Here is a 25,765-nt window from a genome sequence, read left to right as displayed (position 1 = left end):
GCGGAGGTGGGAGATTTAAAGGCAGACGCCGGGCAGCGCCTCGGCGCCTGAGTATCGTCTTTTCCCCTGAAGTGGATGCCAGTGCTCTTGTTCCCGGCGAGTCTCTCTACAGTCGAACCCTAGTGTCTCCGGCGCTTCCAGGTGCCAGTTGCTGCACAGTTCCAGCATATACAGCGGCTGGTGTGTTCCTCTGCAATCCAGTCACCAGTGCTTCTTGAAGTCAGCGTGGGCTGCGGGCTAAACGCCGCTCTCAAGTTCTACAAGTCTTCAGTGTCTTTAAACACCGCTCTCAAGTTATACAAGTCTTCAGTGTCTTTAAACACCGCTCTCAAGTTCTACAAGTCATCTGTGTCTTTAAACACCGTTCTCAAATTCTACAAGTCATCAGTGTCTTTAAACACCGCTCCCAAGTTCTACAGTGTCTTTAATCATCGCTCTCAAGTCATACAAATCATCAGTGTCTTTAACCACCGTTCTCAAGTTCTACAGTGTCTTTAATCACCGCTCTCAAGTCATACAAATCATCAGTGTCTTTAACCACCGCTCACAAGTTCTATAAATCATCAGTATCTTTAGTCACCGCTCTCAAGTCATACAAATCATCAGCAACCACCGCTCACAAGTGTTTCAAATCATCAGAGTCTTTAACCACCGTTCACCAGTTCTTCAAATCATCAGTATCTTTAAAAACATCACTCACTAGTTCTTCAGTCACCATTATCTTGTACCAACACTCACAAGTACTTCTTTTCCTGGAAACTTTAACATTGCTTACAAGTTCTCCTATAGGCCTGGACATTCCCTCCATACGTTCCTTCTCTGCTATGTGACATTGTGTTGCTCCCTTCCTGCAATAAAGTTCTTTAATATTTTCACCAAGCTTTACTGTCCGAGTCCTGTATGGGGAAGACCTATATCAAGCCATCCCTGTTCCGACCCAACTGTGGTTCCTCTCCCCTACCATCGGGAGAACCCCCGAGTTCACAACCCCCCCAACCTAGGTCAGTGACATGTTGCTACCTCAATCCAGTCACCAGTCCTTTGCCTCAGTCGCAGATGCGAGTGTCGCAGCTTCAGGGAGAATTACTAGCATCTCCATCCAGGAGGACATTTCAAGTGATTTCTAAGTTGAGGATTTCAGGCAATTTCAGAAAGGAAATTTTTTCATCAGTCTGATGTCCCTCAAACTAACTCCAATCCAGCTTCTAAGATTGCGTCATCAGTTTCAGCCTAAGTTTTCGTCCGATGCTTTAGCACCTATTTACTTTGATGGAGATTTATTGCAATATGTTGCTCTAGTCGATCGTTTTCTCACTCTGATGTAGCCAGATCCTTTGTGTGCAGTAACTCCTTCCAACGTTACTCGATATTGGTTCCTGACATTCCGTGGAAGAGATTTTGAGTGAACTAACACGCATTTCGAGAATAATGATCTTGTGCTCCATGATTTACAGACTTTTAGTAATATAGTGATTAAAGGATTTAGTCCTATACCCTTTGGAATCCAACTCTGTTAAAAAATCATGCACCAAAAAGAATTCCAGTTCTTCTTCATTCAAACTACAACGGTCTGATATAAAAGGAAGTTTGTGCTGTCCTTCCAAGGATAATCCAAGTATCTCCTCCCGGAAGAATCTGGTCGTTAAAACTGGTCATCTACCAGTCACTCCTAGCCCGATACCAAGTTCTCTGCCAAAGAATTTAAAACTCCAGTGCACTTCTCTGTCATCTCCAAACTGTGTATCTAAGAGAGATTCGTATCTTCCATTAGACTTGGACTCAGACTCTGAATTTGATCCAGTTTATGATGCTACTCCTTTCCTGGGAGGTCTTGTGTTTTCTGAGGATTTTTCTTTACAGGAATTCCCACTCTCCCTGGATAAATTTAGATGTTCCCGTAAGAAGAAGAGGCATCGATGAGGGCCCTAAATTCTTCTGTATGAATTTTTCAAGTTCCTCTAAGATTCAAGATGAAGAGGGGGGTACTGTCACGATCCTGATTGTAGTTCTTATATTTGGTGACTTACCTCTGCCATCTATCCTGGATCCTGCGTCTTTTCTGCTCACTGGGATAGGCAGCTTGCCAGTACCATGAGTTTCCTGAGTGCTGAGTTCTCTGCCTGGAAGGTAAGAGTTAACGAGCTCTACCTGTGGTGATTAACCTTCTGTGTGAATTCAGAAAGTCTCTCTATGCTGTGCCTACACAGCAATCATTGTTGTCATCATACTAAATGTCTCTCTGACTCCAGTGGTCACCAGATACATTCTCCACTGTGCTCAGCAATCTGGAGTTTAGGCCTAAAAGTCAGCATCCTCTGTTCATTTGTAGAAGTTCAGGTTTCAGTGTTTTTTTTCGGCATGCTAGGCCTCACTCCACATCAGAGCCTAACCTGGAGTATTCACGTGACAGGGTCTGATCACCTGACCTGGAGTTATCCAATCCTGTGGCAGCCTGAGACTCTCCGAATCACCTGACTCTGTTCACTAATCACCAAGGACCAGGAAGTATAAGTAAAGAGACTTGTGTTACAGAATCTGTCAGTTCCTTGTGTCACACAGCTCTGTGTGAGCGTAGCAGCTGAGCTCCCTAAAAGGTAACACTTTTACTTTGGTTCCTGTACAACTCTGCTCTTTCGCTACCCAGTCTGTATTATAGTTGTGTTACGCTATATCCAGTATCAGTCTCGTCTTAAAAACACAGCCGTAGTATTCTTCAATCTTGTCTTAAAGACACACCCACAGTATTCTCCAGCCTCGTCTTAAAGACAGTCACAGTATTCTTCAGCCTCATCTTAAAGACACAGCCGCAGTATTCTTCAGTTTCATCTTAAAGACACAGCTGCAGTATTCTTCAGTCTCGTCTTAAAGACACAGTCGCAGTATTCTTCAGTCTCATCTTAAGGTCACAGCTACAGTCTTCAGTTCTTCAGCCTCGTCTTAAAGTCACAGCTAGTCTTCAGTTCTTTTTCAGCCTGGTCTTAAAGTCACAGCCACAGTCATTGTTCTACTTACAGTTGCGTTTCCAGTTATATCCTGTACCAGCCCCGGATTACAGTTGCGTTTCCAGTTATATCCTGTACCAGCCCCGGATTACAGTTGCGTTCCAGTGTACCGGTACACAGCCCAGTTCACAGTGTGGTTCTCAGTCTCACCGGTAACCAGCCCGGTTCAACATCTTAAGCTCTCCTTCCAGTTCTGCGCAACTCCAGAGTAACCTTGAGTACACAAACACCCACTCCTGTTACAGTATATCAAGTATATTCTCACCAATACATTCACCATCCTGCTATCAACACCAAGTCCCTGGTGATCCAGTGGTCAGGATACGGCTCCCTCTGCCGAGGCCCTAGTTCAAACCCAGTCAGGAATTGCTCCTTACTACTTCATCTCACTGATTCCCACAGACCAGCCAAATATACACATAGTCCTCCAGTTACCCGCAAGGACTTCACATACACGTCGGGTTCACAAAAACCACAGTCATGATACAGTATAACTCGGAGTTGGGTTGGTGATCTGTAGGTGCAAGGACCCAATTATCTTTTGTTTCTCTCCGATCACAAGACGACTGAACCCAATGTTGAGTAGGTTGGGCCCTGTGCTGCTTGTAGAATTTAAGGGAGGCGGCTAGCCAAGTTATCTCACCAGCATGCAGTTTCATCTATCTAGGCTGTCAGAATCAGGTCTTTTTTTGACTAATAACCAGTGGGATGCCATGTGGTTTGGCAAACTCTCAATTAATACATTCCCTGATCTCTGTGCCTCACATCTGTAAAAATCCACATGGTAGTTTAAAATCGGCCCTTTTTAATTCATGCGCTTTGATGTATAGTTTGGCCTTTAGTAAATTGCAGTGAAGAAACCGCAGATCAAAGTGTATGAAAAGCTGAGGTTTGATAAAGCCGCACTTGAGTAAATTTACCCCTTAGTTACTCTTCTGCAGCAAAAATCATGTCCGTGATAAATACCAAGCTACATAATTACATATATAAACCAAATCATTTGCATAACTTCATGAAGTGGAGATCTAAGTATGATAGCAAAGTCCACAGCTGCAGAACTAGAAAATAAAGTATCACTTCACAAAGAACTTGGCACTTACTGCAGAAGTTCTCTAGTTGAGAGGCAAATGGTCTCTCGTGCCAATGTCTATGTTATAGATTGCAGTATTCCCATACTTGCCAGTACACAAGATGGCAAGGCTCTCTCTTATATGATGGAACACACTCCTCATCTGTTTAAGATGCATTTGGCTATTTTTAAACCGAAGTCAGAGTTTTCCGTCCTCCATCTGATTCTCACAGATGATACCAAGTGGGAGGGACTGTACGATCCTTCTAAGTGTCACTAAGTGAGAACACTCAGTGCTGTTCAGGCTGGGTCTGAGATTAAGCAAAATGTCTTCAACACGCAAAATGCACATTTATCTTGCATGGTTTTGGCATAAATTGTATTTAAAAGGGCAAATACCTATCCAAAATGAGCAATCTATCTAGAGTATTTTATATGGAGAACCATATCCTTAGGAGTGTTTTAGATGAAGTGTCTTCGGCGATGATTTGCAAAAACAGTTTCTAACCCTATACTATACATTGCTAGAACTGCTTTTTTTGCTGAACTACAGCAACCAGAATGTTCTATTAGAGAGGGTAAGCTAGTGATTTCAGTTACCTGTCCAGCACCATTGCTTGATAAAGATAAAAGATATGCTAGTTTAAAAATAAATATATATTTTTCTAATTATAATCCTAAACAATGATTTAGGTCTTCGTGAAAACAGGTTGCTTTAAATCTTTCACTGTGTTTCACCGAACAGTGGAACAGTTGTCATATTGAGGGATGAATATCCAGAAATGGGGGAATGTATTCATATTACAAAGCCCACTAACAATATCTGTAAATGAACTAATACTTATAAAGGGTTGGGATTGGGTGACCGGCGGTCAGCAAACCGATGCCAGGATCCCGGCCCACAGAATGCCAGCAAGTGCAACAAAGTCCCTTGCGGTCTTACTGCGCTCGCCACGCTGCGGGCTTGGCGGCTCGCTGCGCTCCCCACAGGTTCTACTCCCACACTATGGGTGCCGTGGAATAGTCCTGGGCCCTCTGCCGACATTCTGGCGGCCAGGATCACGACGTTGGTATGCAGACCGATCATAACTACATCCACTTATAAAGGAATGCAGTTAAGATAATGGCTGTTGGGATTCTGGCAGTCGGAATCCCGGCACCTTTCTGATTTCTGACGCCAGAAATCCGACAGGGTCAGGAGACTGACACCGGAATCCCGTCAGCCAGGATCCCAACATTAAGTATAGTGGTCGAGCTAAGGGTAGGCTGTGGGGACGGGGGTGGTGGGAGGGTGCTTAAATAGTGAGCTTTAGCAAACTGTGCATACGCAGAAATGAAGTTACCCATTTTTGTGTCTCTCTGGCTGATTCTGAGTTAGCTGGATCTCTATTTGCATGAAATAGCCCTTTCTGATTGGCAAATGGATGGTAACGCTACTGCGGCATGCAAGTGATATGTCTGGTGACTAATGGTGACGGTTGCGGCTGTGGGGGGAAAAACAGTGAGTGGTGCCTTTAAACTAAGTAAACATGGTCTTATAGAGCAGGCCTGGCCAACCTGTGGCTCTCCAGCTGTTGTGAAACTACGAATCCCAGCATTCCCTGTGACAGTTTTGTTATTAGGGAATGCTAAAACTGTGGCAGGGCATGCTGGGACTTGTAGTTTCACAACAGCTGGAGAGCCACAGGTTGGCCAGGCCTGTTATAGAGGATTAGTCATTCCTATGTCTAGCTAATAGTTATGCATGCTAATACAAATGTTGCAGTTTGGGTTGCTACAAGCAGGTTAAAACAGTACAAGCTTATTGTTCCTTACAAGCATTTGGTTTAAAATATTTATAGAAATAAAGAAAAATGATTAGCAGCTGCTATTTGTCTAGTATTTTTTATTGTGAAACATTATCCTCACAGTTCATTTTCAATAAATGTACATGTTTGTGTAACTCATGAGAGCTCCCATGCGCTTTCGCTGTCCAAAAAAGGGAGCTTTCCTATACAATGAAAATGCTCCCACATCCGGGTATGGTGTAATAAAAGATATCACAACTTAAAGTCCAATTAAATGTAATCCACTCTGAAATGGTTTACGATCATTTCCCATAGCTAGGTCAGTGCCCACGTTTTCTCAGGCTTCAAAAAGAAACAGCAAGTTAACTCTGTGTATGTAGCTGGAAAAAAAAAAAAAAAAAAAAGCATTTCTGAGACTACACTGGATTTAATTGCATGGCTTTAGAAAGTGCACACATAGAAATATGTCAATTTATTTCATGCCACGCTTCCAACATTGGGGGTCATTCCGAGTTGATCGCTTGCTGCCGTTTTTCACAGTGCAGCGATCAGGTTTCTATTGCGCATGTGTATGCACTGCACGTCGTACGGGTACACAGCAGATCGTTACTGAGCTATGGGTTTAACAAAGAATCCATTTGCAGGGTTGATCGCAAGGAGATTGACAGCAAGAGGGTGTTTGTGGGTGGCAACTGACAGTTTTCTGGGAGTGTTTGGAAAAACGCAGGCGTGTCCAAGCGTTTGCAGGGCGGGTGTCTGACGTCAATTCCGGCACCAAAAAGACTGAAGTGATCGCAAGGGCTAAGTAAGTCCAGACCTACTCAGAAACTGCACAAAATGTTTTTGCACAGCTCGGCTGCACACACGTTCGCACACTTGCAAAGCGAAAATACACTACCCCGTGGGCGGCGACTATGCGTTTGCACGGCTGCTAAAAGTAGCTAGAAAGCGATCAACTCAGAATGAGGGCCACTGTAAATGGTGTCACTTCTGTAATCTTTCATAAAAGCAATGGGTCAGTGGCAGGAACAACCCACATAAAGGAGCATTCTGCACTCAGAGCTATTCAATTATTGTGTAACTTTCCTGCAGATAAAGCAGCTAGTAGCTAGCGCTAACCCATAGATTCCACCCTATGGTTGCATTTACCGCAGATTTTTCCTTGCAGCTCCCGAGGCAGTGAGGAGAAATCCTTGTTATGCCCGGGGATGCAGGACCTAATTGAAAAAGTCTGAGAGGACGATTAGCCACTTGGATATGCCCCTTAAAGTGACTTGTATGAAATCAGAAACCACTATTTTTATTTTCTTCAATTCTGTCAACGTATGCAAATGTTCCCAAGTAGATCTGTGAATATTGAATTGGCAAGCTGCTGAGATTATAAATGAGGTACAGTTTATTGCAGTTATCAAGACATCAAAGTACATAGGGGTTGATGCATATTCAAAGCAAATGGACAGAACTGCTCCACAATGTGTGCACAGAACTAAGGGGGTAATAGGCTGCGTTTTCTTACAGCCTGCGATTAGGTCTGAACTGCGCATGCGTATGCACTGCAATGAACAGACGCAACGGACCGCAGCAATGGAGATCGGTGCATAGAGACGGGATGGTGCAAGTAAAGCGATCGCACGGGTGATCAAAAGGTGACTGACAGGAAGACGGCGTTTGTGGGTGGCAACTGGCCGGTTCCAGGGAGTGTCTGGAAAAACGCAGGCGTGTACAAGCGTTGGAAGGGAGGGTGTCTGAGGTCAATTTTGGTCCCGGACAGGCTGAAGTGATCGCAGCGGCTGAGTAAGTCCTGGGCTGCGCAGAGACTGCACAAGATCTGTTTGTACAACTCTGCTACACATGCGTTCGCACACTTGCACAGCTAAAATACACTCCCCCAGCAGGCGGCGACTATCTGATCGCAGGGCTGAAAAAATCGCTGCCCAGCAATCAGGTCTGAATTAGGCCCTCAATGTGTATATTCCCTCATATGCTGGAGTGTACTCATCTCTCTGGCAGAACTACCCCTCTAGCAATGCTTTGTTTCAAAGCCATCATAGTTACTAGTGCGAACCTGCACATGCCCTATCCTTGCCGCAAAACATGTGTTTGAGAACAGGCGTATTTTGCGTACGCATAGCACTGCACAGTCTGCAGCTCCACTGACATCCCCTCACTGAACTCTGCCTACGTGAGAATGCCCAGTTACATCCCAATTACGCCCCTTCAGTCACAAGTAGAGATGCATACAAATATGCATCGCTCACAGGTTTGTACACTTGTTTGCAATGCAGGCGCAGTGCGAAATTCCGCAATATCTGCTCGCCAAACTGATTTGCATCAGCTCTGTTTCAGGCACCTAATGATTATTTATTTTCTATTAGCTGGAATATCCCAAACTGTTCATTGATAACCTAATCGCAGGTGTGCCATGCAATAGCATGGATTCCTCACTATATTCTAAATCGCCATGGTGCACCATTTTCTGCAATACATTCTACTCCATCTGTACTTATAGGTCTCTTCAGCAAGTGTGTTCCCAGATTACATGTAAACACCTATTTGCAGAATGCCATATAATGTGCTTTATAGTGAGCCACAATTGGGTGGTTCTTTACACACAGAACAGATACATTTCGGATGATGATAGAAACAGCTATATTCAGTGTTTGTCAGTGGTGTTTACACAGATCGTCTGGCTCACATACCTGGTAGTATTTAGTTTCCCACTCTCACAGTTTGATAAAAACAGATAGTCTGGGATGAATATTGATTCTGATTCACTCCTGTTCTCTTCTGTTGAGGTGTCTGCAGCTGAGCTGTCCACAGAGAAGGAAGGGTCTGTGATTCTTGACGTGTGAGTGGAGACTGCTGGTGAAGCTTGGACTGAGGAGGTGGTATGAGAGAGGCTCTCTACAGAATCTGTTTAAAAGAGTAAATCCCAGTGTTAGCATATTTACATGTCTGGAGACTGTACACATGCCATTTATTAAGTATCGATGCAGGACACAGTGGAGTCCAAATTGTACCAGGTGTTTATATTTCATAAGAACACTGTTTTCCTGGCTGATAAACACAGCTCAGGGAGTGGGGCCAACAAATGAGCTAAAGAAATGATTCTCAGAACAAGCCTGTTTACATAATAAGTGCTTCATGGTATGAGCGACTGCAGCAGTTTCTGTCCAGCACTCGCCAGATTCCATTAGATTCCCATGAAGGAGGGAAATTGGGCAGCTACTGTAGCAAGAGCTTACAGAGAACGTGCAATCAGTATACTGTGCAGAGAATGGCCTCTATATGAACAAGCATTATACAAGAGCCATTCTTTTCATTTATTGTACATCATATATTACAGAAATGTACAACCTGTAACTACACGTTTTTGGAACTACAATCCCATCATACTCTGTACATTGCCTGCAACATATGGAATAACCTATAGTTTGCACTGTCAGCATTTATGTTGAGCCAAAGGGAACATTATGCTGCCATGACTGTCAGAATAATGCAGCCAATATCCACTTCTGCCCTGACTTATACAGTAGGAATCATGTAAGAAAATAAAATGAAATTTACACAAGGTCATATATTGCTAAAAACATTGCCAACATTGCCTGAGCTTCTAGCTAGTTTGTTCTATCAAACATTTCCTGAGGTGCACAGAAACAATTAACAATACATTTTCATGCAGAAATGTGCTGCCCTTTCCTAAATAAGCAGCAACTGCAGCATATGCATGTGTTCCTGAGGTACGGCTCCACAATGCCATCATCTTCATCCATGAGGAGACATACCATGCCACTGAAACAGAGAGATGCTGGTCACCCATACTACCGCACACACTGCGCAAAACAAGTACGAACATTCCAATACTTTCTACTGCATCCTGACACTGACCAGTCAGGCCTACTAAGGCCTCTGACAAAGATCATTATTATTATTCTTATTTATATGGCACCACAAGGGGTCTGCAGCACTATGCACAGTATATAAAAAGAATGAACAAAACAAGTACAAAGTGACTTACAGTACAAGACAATGCAGGACAAACACATGGTTTATAAACATCCGGGACGTGCAGTCAGGGGAGGCAGTGCCTCCCCTGTCATTATCAAATCTGATGATTACAATAATACAAAGAAGATATTTATAAAACAGATTCTGCGTTATAACTAACTTCTTTGTATCATTGTAATCATTTTTGCTGCAAAAAATCCTAGCAATAACTGGATATGAGGCAGCGAGAGCGCTGCCTCCCACTGTCAATTACAAACTGTATTAAGCAGGGGGCGGGGCCACGGGCGCTGTCAAGAAAAGCCCATTGAAAAAAACAAGGGGATGAGGCACCTCTATCGCTGCCTCAGTGACAGGGCTATGATAGCAGCAGCTGCTGGGACGGATCCAGAGGGGGCGTGGCACACTGCTCTCTTACCCTCCCTGATTGGATGCCTGAAAACTTAAAGGAGGCCTGGTTTTCAGTACTCATTGGCTTCCTCCCCGACCAGTCACTGGGCATCCGTCCCATACATCACTCCATCGGTGGGACACTGGGACTCGGCTGATGGCTCCCGCTGGTCCAGCTCCTTACACACCATTACGCTGCCTGTAACACCACATCCGTCCAGCGGTGCCCTTTGCTGCAGTTTACGTCTGGGCTCTGTCAGGGATCAGCTGCCTTGAGTAGACAGGAGTGCTGCTGGTGGCCCACACTCGGCTACAGGTTCATGGAACAGGTGAGCATGACTGCTGCAGCCCCCCCCCCCCCCTTCTCCTTATCAGGACCAGCTCCATGCAGCTAAGCAGTGCCGCGATTCAGGGTGTTTAGGGGGCGGGGCCTAATGTTGTGAAGTGTCCGCTCCCAGGATAGACCTGTGCTGTGTAGTCAGGTAGTGTTATTGTCCCTCCTGCTCACTCCCTCTCCCTAATCCCCCTCTCCCTAAAACTCTCTCATCTTGCCCCCCTCTCTCTCTCCCTGACATTCACTCCTCTTCCTGACAGTGACTCTCTCTCCCCCCCAGACACTGGGGGTCATTCAGACCTCGCTGTCGATGCAGCCCGCAGCGCAGTTTGCTGATGGAGGCAAACTGCACTGCACGGGCAGACACATTGCGGTCGCATCCCCGATGGATGCGGCCGCAGTGTTACTGACATCGGAAGCTATCGGGCATCGTCATTGCGGCTTTGGGGGGCAGGCTGGATCGTTTTCGGGGCGGCTGCGTGACGTCACAGCCGCTCCAAAAACAAAAAAAATGGTGGCAGACCGCCTGACGGCGCAGCCAGGGGTGAACCTTAGTTCCAATGCGTCCGCAATCTTATTGCGGACACATCAGGAGGCGGCATAACACATGCTGGGTGGCCCTCAGCATGTGCGGAGATGGACACAGATCTGACTGCGTATGCATTGATCTGCGGCCATCTCTGAATAAGGCCCACTGTCTCACACTCTCTCTGACACTTTCTCTCTCTCTTCCTGACACTCTCTCCCCGACACTATATCTCACTCCCTCTCTCTCCCTAACACTGTGTCTCTCCCTGGGCGGGATGTATTAACATACATCGCCGCCCCTCGCAGCGATGTTGATCGCATATGTACTAACATATGCGATCAACATCGCGATGCGGTGACGGAGGCCCCCCGCGATACCTGTTAGGTGGTCTGCGGGGGGTCTCCGTCACCTCCCAGGGGTCCCCACACAGGCTAGATGCCGGGAAGCAGAAGCAGGCTGTCCCCGGCGCCTCCTCCTCCCCCTGCAGCCGGAAGGACGTCCGGCTGCGTTGCTAGGGGAAGGAGGAGACTACCTTCCGTGTCCAGGGCAGCCTGGAGGAAGGTAAGCCAGGGGGGAGGGGGGGGAGGCGTCTGCGGGTTGCGGCGGTCGGCGAAAAGAAGCCCATAGGCTTCTATAGGGTATCGCCATCCAGAGATGGCGATACCCTGGACGCCGAAAATGCGGCGGTAGGGTGTTAGTAAATATGAAAATGCGGTAAAACCCCTGTTTTCGGGGGTTTTACTGCATTTTTGCTTTAGTACATCCCGCCCCCTTTCTGACATTATCTTCCTCTCTCTCCCTGACACTGTCTCTCCCTCTCGCACACTATCTCTCTCTCTGCCTGAGACTGTCTCTCCCTCTGTCTTCCCCGACACTATTGTATATCTCACATCCTCTCTCTCCCTGACACTGTCTCTCTCTTTCTTACACGGTCTTCCTCTCTCTCTCCCCGATACTGTCTCTCCCTCTCGCACACTATCTCTCTCTCTCTCTCTGCCACTGTCTCTCTCCCCTCTCTCTGACACTCTCTCCTCCTCTCTCTCTCCCTGACACTGTCTCTCTCATTGATACTGTCTCTCTCCCTCTTTCTTTCCCTGACACTCTCTTTCTCCCTCCCGGACACTTTCTCTCACTCCCGCTCACTTCTCTCTCTCGCTCCTCCCCCTCTCTCTCTGACACCTTTTCTCTCTTTCGCTCTATTCCTGACCCACCCCTGTCTCTCTCTCCATTTCTTTCTTGCTTCTCTCTCTCACCCTGGCACCCTTTCTCACTCTTGCTCCTCTCTTTATCCCTGATACCCTCGCTCTCTCCCTGACACCCTCTTTCTCTCTCTCTTTCCCTCACTTCCTTCTCTCCTAAGGGGAAGTGACAGCAGCAGTGGGTGGTGGATGTGTGTGCGGGGCCGAGGTTGGGGGAGCCCAGAGATATCCACCTATTGGGCCCCAAGACTTCTGTTGCTGGCCCTGCCTCCAATCCTCTCTCTGCCTGTTCCTCTAGATGAGTGACTGCACTCTTATTGTCCTGTCTCTGACTCTATTACCCCACAGCCCCAGCCCCTTTCAGTCTCTCCACCTGCCCCTGTCTCTGCCCCTCTCCATTTGTGACTGCTTTGTCGTTGTACTGTTTTTTGACACCCTCTACTATATCCCACAGTCACCTCTCTCTGCCCGTATTCCTCTCCCTCTCATTGTTCTGTCTCTAACACGATCCCCCAGCCGCACCCTCTCTTTCTGTCTCCCTTTCTTCGCTCATCGCATCATTGCCCCACCAACACTGGCCAGTGCCTCCCCAGCCATTGACCTCACCGCACGTCACTGATAAACATTGCTGCATCAGTGGTCATAATGCTCAAATAGGCAGCAGGGAGGGAGAACCAAAGGGTTAGGTGTTGCTGTAGGCAGAAGGGAGTAGATCAGTGGTTCCCAAACTTTTTTTAATCATGGCGCCATAGAGTATAAGAATTTTTTCACGGCACCCCCTAGGCCAAAAGTTTCTTTGAGAATTTTAGAAAACTAAGTAAATTCTGTTTATGTGTCATCCTTAGTATCTTTAGTGTGTTGTGGGACAATATTTGCTTCTGTTTTCCTTTATATTTTATAATTGGCAGCCACAAGCACTGGTTTTGTCTATTACTTTGACCAAAAATAGTTTGAACTGGACCACCAATCCAAGGCACCCCTGCTAATGTTGTGAGGCACCCCAAGGTGCATAGGCACACAGTTTGGGAACCGCTGGAGTAGATGATGGCAATAATAAGGAAAGCACATGAGGAAAGAGGGCCCTGCTCATGAGAGCTTACATTTAAAAGGGGAGGGGCAGACAGTGACACAGATGGCGTAGACAGTGAACAAGAAGCATGAGGCAGTAGGATAGAATGAGAGCTGAATGGCTTTAATAAAAAAAGTGAGTCTTGAGAGCCCGTTTGAAGAGAGATGGGGAGTCTGATATGGAGATGTAGAAAGGTCCAGAGGTAGGGAGCAGCATGGGCAAAATCTTAGAGGCAGGAGTGGGAGAATGTAATCAGGTGAAAGTAGAGGTGGCATTCATTTGTATGTATTTGGATTGGATTGAAGTCGGCAGGTGGTAGAGTAAAAGGAGATTTCTTTTATGAATTTTATTATAGTGTCTCCACAGCCTGAATCCCTGTATCTCGCTCTCATCCTGAGCTGTAGTGTTGTGTAAACCATTCTATTCTTTTGAACTACATTGTTCACAAAGAAACAGTGTTTATGAGAAGGGAAGAGCATGTAGAGATCTTGGCAGTTATTAAACTCAAGATTCCTATGGTTTTTCACTGTAATAAATCAGTGCTCACATTTTTTTAAATCTTTATCTAGACTGCAAGGCACACTCACACCAATATTGGCTGCCTATGGAAAACTGAATTCTTAACATTAAAGAACATTAGATAAACTCAGCTTCCAATAAATAACGGTGAGTTTTAGTACATAGAATAACCAGACTGTACTTGACAAACGTTCTGCATAACAAACTGTAAAATAAATAAAGGTACCAGCCAATTTACATATTGGAGCTGATTGGCTGGTGCCTTTATCACCTTCACATATCACTGGTTTATCACTTCCTTATGCCTTCTCCAGGTTAATACATCTGCCCCAATAACATATAATGGATACTATTCCATTACTTAACACAGTGGTTCTCAAACTCGGTCCTCAGGACCCCACACGGTTCATGTTTTCCATGCCACCCAGCAGGTGCACTGTGTATCACCAACTGTCACATTTTCAAAAGCTACAGGTGACCTGCAAAACATGAACCGTGTGGGGTCCTGAGGACCGAGTTTGAGAACCTGTGATTAACATAATTAGGATGTCAACATGTGACAGAGTGGTTAGTATTGCAGCATGGTATTATTACAGTGAGTCATGACCACAGTTAATAGATAGCAATGACCCTATCAGTGTGTTGTTTGTATGTTTCTCTTTGTGTGTTTTTACTGGTACTAAAATTTACACCATCACTTCACAAACATACTGGTGGGTTAGCTGCCTGTTGACTAAAATAAATCCAGTGAAATCCAGTGGGGCAGAAACTGGTGTGAATGACAAGTATTCTCTGTACAGCAATTTGTAATTTGTGGTGCTATGTAACTGATAATAAAGATGATGATGGAACCGCATTGCAATGTGCCATTTATACTACACAGCATACGTAAGCAGCACTGTTGGACAACAACTACAAAATGTGCGTATGTGTATATGTAATGTACATGACTGTTAGATTACTTCATTCTAGACAGCACAAGATTTTAGGTAAACTTCCAAAAATCTGCCTACCAGATAAAGCAAAAGCTAGATACATTTAATATTCAAAGACCTGTGTACTCATTACGCCATATCTTGTGACGCATTACACGGTTATCCAATGAGCAGGGTTTATTACATATTGTGCTTCATTGTTCAGAATCAATGTGTTCAGACAACTTCATACTGAGTAACCTCTGCTTTCATTGGTTGCTATTGCTAGAGCCTACAGCAACCAACTGATGCTCACTTTTGGGTACATTTATTAAAACATACTCCTCCCCCCCTAAAACACATTCAGCAAAACTGCTCTTTACAGTGATACAGATTGTGTTCTCTTCATTTCTCAAATTTTAATCCCCTGGAAAGATCCTGCATAAACCTCTCCAATGATTCGGCTTCGGCCTCCCCAGCTTCATCGTGTTGTTAATTCAAAGGCGAACATAATATAATAAATAACTAGGACTACAAGATTACAACTATAGAGAATTGCAATATGCTGCACAATAGCTGGCTATATGACATCCAGGAGAACTTGGATTGTATAATATATAGGGTTCAATTTATAAAATATACTAAATGCATATATCAAGCTTTTTAGCTGGAGAAAGCACACGTTTGTCTCTCCATATATACTAATTAGTATTGTGCAAAGAGTTTTCTCCGCTTTTTTGTTATGCTTCTCATGTTTTTCCAGACCCAATAGGTCGGAATGGGGGTCTGTGAAGGTCCACAATATATAGGATGGCATTACTTCTATTGACTTGGCTCCTGCAATGGAGAAACCCGTTTGGCATGCCCTGGGAGCAAATGTTGCCATCTATCACAAATGCCACAAGAGCACAAGGGATCCGGTCTGAAGATCGACACTGTCTAGGTCGACAATGTTTAGGTCGACCACTATAGTTCGACAGTCACTAGGTCGACATGGATGGAAGGTCGACAGGGTTTCTAGGTCGACATGTGCTAGGTCGACAGGTCTAAAGGTCGACATGAGTTTTTCACATTTTTTTTTCTTTTTTTTGAATTTTTTCATACTTAACGATCCACGTGGACTACGATTGGAACGGTAATCTGTGCCGAGCGAAGCGAAGGCACCATGCCCGAAGCATGGCGAGCGGACGCGGTGCACTAATTTGGGATCCCGGTCACTCTACGAAGAAAACGACACCAAAAAAAAATAAAAATCCTCATGTCGACCTTTAGACCTGTCGACCTAGCACATGTCGACCTAGAAACCCTGTCGACCTTCCATCCATGTCGACCTAGTGACTGTCGAACTATAGTGGTCGACCTAAACATTGTCGACCTAGATACTGTTGATTTGATGAACCACACCTGAGCACATAATAAGGCAATTTTCTCCTTAGCAGGGAGGGGTCATTCATACAAGATCTGTCCCGGCAGGCATGTCTAAATAAATATGGCTGTCACAATATTATAAAAAAAGTGGTCACAAATGCTGAACATTACACTACTTCGCAATTGTTACTAAATAGTTATTTTATCATTTCAACATGTTCAGCACTTTTCTCTGTTATGACAATGACAAAGTTCAGTGTTTATGTTTTCGCTCTCCGTCATGTGATTCTTTATATGGTGCACAAGCTATTTATATTTTTCCCACACTGCAAGAAATTCCTTGTACAGATGAGCGTAGTATAATTCACCCCTAAGTACATTAAGGGGGGTATCCAATTAGATGCGTAAAACATCATGTTTCACTAACTTATGTTTTTTACAGGCTATCCATTTAGATTGCCCATATAAAAAATAAATTTTCTCATGAAAAAACACACAGGTTCAGTGAAAATTGTGTGTTTTCGCCAGACGCATCCCTATTTTCACATGAAAACAGGGCTGCTTTCGCCTACCTGTCTCACGCTGGCTTATTGGATAGCCCACGGCAACAAAATTACCTGCACAGGTAATTGGATACCCCCCAATATCTATCACTCCATACAAGAAAATAAAAATAAGATTTTAAACCTACCGGTAAATCTATTTCTCCTAGTCCGTAGAGGATGCTGGGGACTCCGTAAGGACCATGGGGTATAGACGGGCTCCGCAGGAGATAGGGCACCTAAAAGAACTTTGACTATGGGTGTGCACTGGCTCCTCCCTCTATGCCCCTCCTCCAGACCTCAGTTAGAGAACTGTGCCCAGAGGAGATGGACACTACAAGGCAGGATTTAGAAATCCAAGGGCAAGATTCATACCAGCCCACACCAATCATACCATGTAACCTGGATCATACATAACCAGTTAACAGTATGAACAAACGACAGTAACGGTCCAAGACCGATTCCAACTGTAACATAACCCTTATGTAATCAACAACTATATACAAGTCTTGCAGAGTTTCCGCACTGGGACGGGCGCCCAGCATCCTCTACGGACTAGGAGAAATAGATTTACCGGTAGGTTTAAAATCTTATTTTCTCTTACGTCCTAGAGGATGCTGGGGACTCCGTAAGGACCATGGGGTTTATACCAAAGCATCCAATCGGGCGGGAGAGTGCGTATGACTCTGCAGCACCGACTGAGCAAACGCTAGGTCCTCATCAGCCAGGGTATCAAACTTGTAGAATTTAGCAAAAGTGTTTGACCCCGACCAAGTCGCCGCTCATCAAAGTTGCAATGCCGAGAAGCCTCAGGCAGCCACCCTAGAAGAGCCCACCTTCCTAGTGGAATGGGCCTTAACCGAATTTGGCACCGGCAATCCAGCCGTAGAGTAGGCCTGCTGAATCGTAGTACAGATCCAGCGAGCAATAGTCTGCTTCGAAGCAGGTGCGCCAATCTTATTGGCCGCATACAGGACAAACAGGGACTCTGTTTTTCTAATCCTAGCCGTCCAGGCTACATAAATCTTTAAGGCCCTGACTACGTCCAGGGATCTGGAATCCTCCAGGTCACTTGTAGCCACAGGCACCACAATAGGTGATTCACATGGAATGAAGAAACCACCTTAGGCAAAAATTGCGGACGTGTCCTCAATTCAGCTCGATCCACATGAAAAATCAAGTAGGGGCTTTTGTGTGACAAAGCCGCCAATTCTGATACTCGCCTTGCCGATGCCAAGGCCAACAACATGACCACCTTCCAAGTAAGAAATTTCAACTCAACCTTGTTAAGCGGTTCAAACCAGTGTGATTTTAGGAACTACAACACCACGTTGAGGTCCCATGGTGCCACTGGAGGCACAAAAGGGGGCTGGATGTGCAGCACTCCCTTTACAAACGTCTGGACTTCTGGAAGAGAAGCCAATTCCTTCTGAAAGAAAATCGAGAGGGCCGAGATCTGAACCTTAACAGAGCCTAATTTCAGGCCCATATCCACTCCTGTCTGTAGGAAGTGGAGAAAACGACCCACATGAAAATCTTCCGTAGGTGCATTCTTGGTTTCACACCAAGACACATACTTTCGCCAGATACGGCGATAATGCTTAACTGTCACCTCCTTCCTAGCCTTTATTAAAGTAGGGATGACCTCTTCCGGAATCCCCTTTTTTTGCTAGGATCCGGCGTTCAACCGCCATGCCGTCAAACGTAACTGCGGTAAGTCTTGAAATACACAGGGCCCCTGTTGCAACAGGTCTTCCCTCAGCGGAAGAGGCCAGGGATCTCCCGTGAGCATCTCTTGTAGATCTGAGTACCAGGCCCTTCGAGGCCAGTCTGGGACAACGAGTATCGTCTGTACTCTTCTTCGTCTTATGATCCTCAACACTTTTGTGATGAGAGGAAGAGGAGGAAACACGTAGACCAACTTGAACACCCACGGTGTTATCAGAGCGTCTACTGCTACTGCCTGAGGGTCCCGAGACCTGGCACAATACCTCCGAAGTTTTTTTGTTGAGGCGTGACGCCATCATGTCTATTTGAGGAGTTCCCCAAAGACGTATTATGTCTGCAAAGACTTCTTGATGAAGTCCCCACTCTCCTGGATCGTGTCTGCTGAGGAAGTCTGCTTCCCAGTTGTCCACTCCCGGAATGAAGACAGCCGACAGAGCGCTCACGTGATTTTCCGCCCAGCGAAGAATCCTGGTGGCTTCCGCCATCGCGACTCTGCTTCTTGTCCCGCCTTGGCGGTTCACATGAGCCACTGCTGTGACATTGTCTGACTGAATCAGAACCGGTAGGTTTCGAAGAAGACTCTCCGCTTGTCGAAATCCGTTGTATATGGCCCTGAGTTCCAACACATTGATGTGTAGACATGACTCCTGGTCTGACCAAAGTCCCTGAAAATTTCTTCCTTGTGTGACTGCTCCCCATCCTCGGAGGCTCGCGTCCGTGGTAACCAGGATCCCGTCATGAATTCCGAATCTGCGACCCTCCAGTAGGTGAGCACTTTGCAACCACCACAGGAGAGACACCCTGGCCCCTGGGGACAGAGTTATTTTTCGATGTAAGTGTAGATGGGACCCGGACCACTTGTCCAGAAGGTCCCATTGAAAAGTCCTTGCATGGAACCTTCCGAATGGAATGGCCTCGTAGGCCGCCACCATCTTTCCCAGAACTCGAGTGCACTGGTGAACAGACACCCTTTTCGGTTTCAGCAGGTCTCTGACCATGTTCTGGATGTCCTGGGCTTTCTCCATTGGAAGGAAGACCTTCATTTGTTCCGTATCCAGTATCATACCTAGGAACGGTAATCGAGTTGTCGGAATCAACTGTGACTTCGGTAGATTTAGAATCCAACCGTGTTGCTGGGGCACTCTCAGAGAGAGCGCCACACTGCTCCGCAATTTCTCCCTTGACCTCGCTTTTATCAGGAGATCGTCCAAGTATGGGATAATTGCGACTCCATGCTTGTGCAGGACCACCATCATTTCCGCCATTATCTTGGTGAAAATCCTCGGGGCCGTGGAAAGTCCAAACGGCAATGTCTGAAATTGGTAATGACAATCCTGTACAGCGAATCTCAGTAATTCTTGATATGGGGGATATATGGGGACATGAAGGTACGCATCCTTTATGTCCAGAGACACCATAAACTCCCCCTCCTCCATATTGACTATTATCGCTCTGAGCGATTCCATTTTGAATTTTAATCTTTTTATGTACAGGTTTAGGGATTTCAGATTCAAGATAGGTCTGACCGAACCGTCCGGTTTCGGGACCACAAAGAGGGTTGAGTAGTAACCTCATCCCTGCTGGTTCATGGGAACCCTGATTATCAGTTGCTGTATACACAACGTTTGAATTGCAGCTAACACTACATCCCGTTCTGACGTGGAAACTGGTAGGGCCGACTTAAAAAATCGGCGCGGGGGCACCTCTTCGAATTCCAGTTTGTAACCCTGGGAAACTATTTCTAACACCCAGGGATTTAGGTCTGAGCTGACCCAGACCTGGCTGAAAAGTCGAAGACGTGCGCCCACCGGTGCGGACTCCCTCAGGGGAGTCCCAGCGTCATGCTGTGGATTTTGGAGTAGCCGGGGAGGACTTTTGTTCCTGGGCGCCTGCTGAAGCAGGTGTTCTTTTGCCTCTGCCCTTACCTCTGGCAAGGAAGGAGGATCCCCGACCTCTTCTGGACTTGTGCGACCGAAAGGACTGCATCTGATAGGGTGGTATTTTCTTTTGTTGTTGGGGAATATATGGTAAAAAATTTGATTTACCTGCTGTAGCTGTGGAAACCAGGTCCGTCAGCCCATCCCCAAACAATACATCACCCTTATAGGGTAGTACTTCCATATGCTTTTTGGAATCCGCATCACCCGTCCATTGGCGAGTCCATAAGGATCGTCTCGCTGAGATCGACATGGCATTGGCCCTAGAAGCCAGCAATCCAATGTCTCTTTGAGCATCCCTCATAAATAAGACTGCGTCTTTTATATGGGCTATAGTTAAGAATATAGTATCCTTATCCATATTATCAAAATTATCTGTCAGCTCATCTGCCCAAGCTGCAACTGCGCTACACACCCATGCCGACGCAATCGTCGGTCGTAGTACAGCACCCGTATGAGAATAAATACACTTTAAGGTAGTTTCTTGCCTGCGATCTGCAGGGTCCTTAAGGGCAGCTGTGTCAGGAGACGGTAGCGCCACCTTCTTGGACAAGCGCGTCAGGCCCTTGTCCACAGTGGGAGGTGATTCCCAAATCTCCCTGTCCTGTTTAGGGAAGGGGTATGCCATATAAATTATTTTGGGGATCTGCGGCCTCTTTTCCGGAGTCTCCCAAGCTTTTATAAAGAATTCATTTAATTCATGAGATGTGGGAATCTGCCTTATCAAGCGTCTCATGTAAAGATGTCACACTTGCATTTAACCTATGCCACATGCTCATTTAATTCTGAGTCGGCACCAGCGACGGGGACACACCCCTCATTTGCTCCACCTCCTCCTTGGAGTAGCCTTCCGCTTCAGACATGTCGACACACACTTACCGACACCCCACACACACAGGGAGTTACCTATAAGGGGACAAAACCCCAACCAGGCCCTTAGGGGAGACAGAGAGAGAGAATGCCAGCACACACCCAGCGCCCAAACACTGGAATATATGACCAGATAGCGCTTTTATATATTTATAATGTTAATCTCCACTCACTGCGTCGCCATGTGCCCCCCTCCTCTTTTTTCCAGCCTGTGAAGCTCAGCAGGGGAGAGAACAGGGAGCCAGCGTTTTCTCATGCAGCCTCTGTGGAGAAAATGGCGCTGGTTAGTGCCGAGGATCAAGCCCCGCCCACCCGACGGCGGGCTTCGGTCCCCTCATGATATTGTAAGAAAATGGCGGGGGTCCGTGGATTTACTGTCCCACAGCCTAATCCAACATATTTATGCCCAAATTGAGGTTTATTGCTGCCCAGGGCGCCCCCCCCCCCCCCCCCTGCACCCTACAGTGCCTCTTGTGTGTGTGTGACATGGGAGCAATGGCGCGCAGCTTACCGCTGCGCGCTTACCTCATGAAGATCTGATGTCTTCTGCCGCCTGAAGTCTTTTCCTCAATACTCACCCGGCTTCTATCTTCGGCATCTGTGAGGAGGACGGCGGCGCGGCTCCGGGACGAACCCCAGGTGAGGCCTGTGTTCCGACTCCCTCTGGAGCTAATGGTGTCCAGTAGCCTTAGAAAGAGAGCCCAACCTTACAAGCCAGCTCTGCTTCTCTCTCCTCAGTCCCACGATGCAGGGAGCCTGTTACCAACAGGACTCCCTGAAAATAAAAAACCTAACAAAATTCTTTAAAACAGCAAACTCTTGAGAGCTCACTGCTTTGTACCCTTTCTCCTCTGGGCACAGAATCCAACTGAGGTCTGGAGGAGGGGCATAGAGGGAGGAGCCAGTGCACACCCATAGTCAAAGTTCTTTTAGGTGCCCTATCTCCTGCGGAGCCCGTCTATACCCCATGGTCCTTACGGAGTCCCCAGCATCCTCTAGGACGTAAGAGAAATAAAAAATCCAGGCATCATGGGAGATGTAATCCATTGTCTCTCATTTGTGTACTCTGTGTTTTCTTATGTGTAAGCTCTTTCACATCTACGTTACGTAAGAATTGAAGCTCAAGCTGTCTGCATGGTAATTGTTAACAAGAACTAAACTGTTCATTCTTAATTGATATGTATGTGTCTTACATGAGACATAATGTACAGTTCCATGAGCACCATTAGTATGGTGTAAAATGTATGCCGTAAGTATTCACAATGTGAGCACAACAACCCGTTTCACGCTGTGTTTTGTACAGCAGATGGAGCACATGGCAGGAACAGTTGTGTCCTGTCAGGAAGTGTCTAGGTGCAGATGTCTCCACAATGTTCTCCCAGCAGTTACTATACATTAATAACGGAGAGCAGCCTTCATACACTCCCAGCAGACTGGCTGCTAAACATTGTTATTGTTACCAAATATGTATCATTCCGTCATTTAGTGAATGTGATTCTTCTGCAGTTAAATTCTACGGAAATTCATTTAAACATTAGCTGTGTATAAAAATTGTAAAATTAATATAAAATACATTTCAAATATTTTTCAGGGTCACATTACTACTGAGCACATATGTAATATGTGATTCTAGGGAGACCTTGGAGAACTAAAAGCATTGGTTTGACATTTACTGAATGTGGTAATAATATACTCTTTTGCATATTCTTTCAATAAACCTTAACTTATAGGGCCAGACGTAATGACGCCCGAGTTCGGCGGCAGTGCACAGCGGCAGTGCAGGATGCAGTCCAAACCTGGAATTTTTATTTAAAGGGGCAATCACTTACAATGCAAACCCTTTAAGTCTGAGTTCGGCCGGCATCCCGCACGGCCGCCGAACTCGAGCGTCATTACATCTGACCCATAATGCCTAGAGAATTAGGATAGATGATAACAATTGCTTGTAAAGCCGGGTACACACTAGGCGATGTATCGGACGATATACAGATGTAGCCACGCTTATTGTGGCTACATCTTGCTGCGATCGCATCTTGTTAGGTGTGAGCTCATGCATGTATGGGGCGCACACGCGTTTTAGACAAGCACGCACCCCATTCACATGAGTGGGAGTGGCAATCACCACAGCTCGGCACGGGCGCGCCCAGCCACGCAGAAAGTGCTTGTTCGGTGCAGATTGGGCCATGATGAGTGTGCTTACATCTGCATCATTCCAATGCAGATTGATCGGCACAGATAATCAGCCATCAATCCTGGCAGCATGTTGCGTCACCAAGTCACCTGAGCTTCCTTCTGACGGGGCACCCAGCATACCAGAACCTTGCTGAGGCCAAGCTTTTCGTAGAATATCAAGCGGGTGGATCCCGATGAGATTCCTATCTCCTTCTCTAACTGGTCAGCCGTAGTGCTCCTCATCTTCCAGGGACTGCCTCCTATGCTGAAATTCTGCAAAACACTCACACAGTGGTTCGGGTCGGTGCTTCCTCCCCAAAAGCAGCTCGCAGACGGTCAAAACTCTCCAGCTGTCGCAGACCACTCTCTGTCAAGTCATTGAAGATCATGGCTTTCCAGTGGCCTCTCCATAATGAGTTTGTGAAGGAAACAAAGAATTTGATGGCAGAACCACTTGGCCCCTTTTTGTAACTTTTAGGTAACCTCAAACATATTTGATCCTTAGTAAGGATATTCATATGCCTATCCCAAGCATGTGTAGATTGCTCTACTGACTTAGCCTCAGCCACCTCTGGATGGGAGGCTATTCCACTCATCCACTACCCTTTCTGTGAAGTAATTTTTACTTAAATTTCCCCAGAATCTACCTCCTTCCAGTTTCAGTGCATGTCTTCTTGTCCTTATGAACATACTCACTTCTTCGGTGTGCAGTGCTGCTTATATATGGTTCTGTGCCTTTACATTTCACAAGAAATGTAGTCAGAGATTACCGTTCACAACCAGATAGTCAGATTGTGTGTACTCTACCTATGCACTGTACAGCCAGAAACTTATTGCACACCCCTCATATTTGCTGTGTGATGTAAACTGTTCAAGTTCAAAGAAATAAAATGAGCCCAGCACTTTGGTAACCCACCCGGCACTCCTCTAAAGGTACTCTTTACTTTGTTTTGGCCATCATTATATTTTAAAGCTCCATAACTACCAAAACAATTACCCTACACATCGCTGCCCTTAATTATTAAGCTGCTCCATCCAGTCATGTTTTGGGGGAATCAAAAGTGAAAGTTAGGGGCTGCATGACACAGCAGAGGAGTTATAATTGTGTGGAGTAAACAGAAGACTTGCTCAGGTCAGATTACAGCTTATTGATCCTGCTTCTCATACTTCTCTCAGGTTGGGTTTGCGTGACCGGCGAACAGGAAATGGCCGTGATTCCAGCTGTAAGTTGGCTGGCGGGGGGTGGTCAGAGCGCCACGCAAGTGGGCTCGAGGGCTCGTTGCGCTCACCACAGGTTCTATTCCCACTGTATGGGTATCGTGTACAGGCCCCGCTGGTCGGCATGGCGAGCGGCGGGATATTCAGGGGTTGGGATCCCGGCATCGGTATTGTGACCGCATCCCCTTATCTTATTTGCGGTGTTCTATCAAAGAGAGAAAAAGCTCCTCACAACAACTGTTTCACTATGCAGTTTCTGAGGCTCTACAACAGGGAAGCAACAGGTACAGTAAGTGAAAATGTATCACTGAGCATGGAATGCATGTATTACCTGACTGGGAATAATACTTTAGACTCTCGTTAACTACTGAATTTGACCTACTTATGTATTGGCAGAGCCCTGATAAATCCACGTGCAAACCGCTGGGACATTAATTTGGGAGATTGTTAGTAAAAAAAAAAAAATCAATAGGGGCAGTCTAGTTTTAAGTTCTGCAGAATGCAGTTTAAGACATCGAGGGGGGGTGTTTGTAGGTGTTGATGCTCCGTTTAAGGGGTGGGGTCCGGACGCGTCTGCAGCGGCTGCATGACGTCACACGCAGCCGCTGCGACCAAAAACATGGCGGGTAGCCGCCTGCCTTCACAGTCTTGCTGCGTAGGCAGGGAGCTACTCGTCAGGTGCGAATGCATCGCCGTTGTGCGATGCATTCGCACCTCTGAGGGCGGGGGGCCTGGCATGCTTGGCGCACTAAACCTGTGCTAGTAGATGTGCGTTTTTTCACATATCTACGATCAGCTTTGAATCACCACCTATGTTCTAAGTATATGCAACAACATACTGTGCATGCTATTGTAAATGTCTTTCGAAAACGTAACTTGAAGGGACATACAGTACACATGTATAGAGCAGAGTAACATAGAACCCCATACTTAACAACAGGCACATCAACCACCACTGCAAATGGCTGCAATTCTTCTAATTTTATGCAGCAATCATTAATCCAACAAATGGACAACGTCAATATACAGAGCTAGCCTTACCCTCTGCCCAAATCAGAGGATAATTACATTCCTAGACTAGGAATATGAGGGTATGTGGTTCAAAGACAATCA

At 46.0% G+C, this 25,765-nt stretch overlaps 1 protein-coding gene across 3 annotated transcripts in view; it reads right to left on the bottom strand.

Annotated features, from left to right (window-relative positions):
- The window catches only part of GAB3 (GRB2 associated binding protein 3), a 275,833-nt gene that overhangs the window by 62,042 nt on the left and 188,026 nt on the right, over positions 1-25,765 (bottom strand). For all 3 annotated transcript variants that reach the window (XM_063937261.1, XM_063937263.1, XM_063937262.1), the window contains exon 3: positions 8,558-8,771. In XM_063937261.1, the coding sequence (XP_063793331.1) occupies positions 8,558-8,771 (214 nt within the window). The remainder of the gene's footprint in view (positions 1-8,557; positions 8,772-25,765) is intronic.

Source organism: Pseudophryne corroboree, chromosome 8 (genome assembly GCF_028390025.1).
Source record: "Pseudophryne corroboree isolate aPseCor3 chromosome 8, aPseCor3.hap2, whole genome shotgun sequence".
Lineage (NCBI taxonomy): Eukaryota > Metazoa > Chordata > Amphibia > Anura > Myobatrachidae > Pseudophryne > Pseudophryne corroboree.
This window is presented reverse-complemented; position numbering and strand designations above follow the sequence as displayed.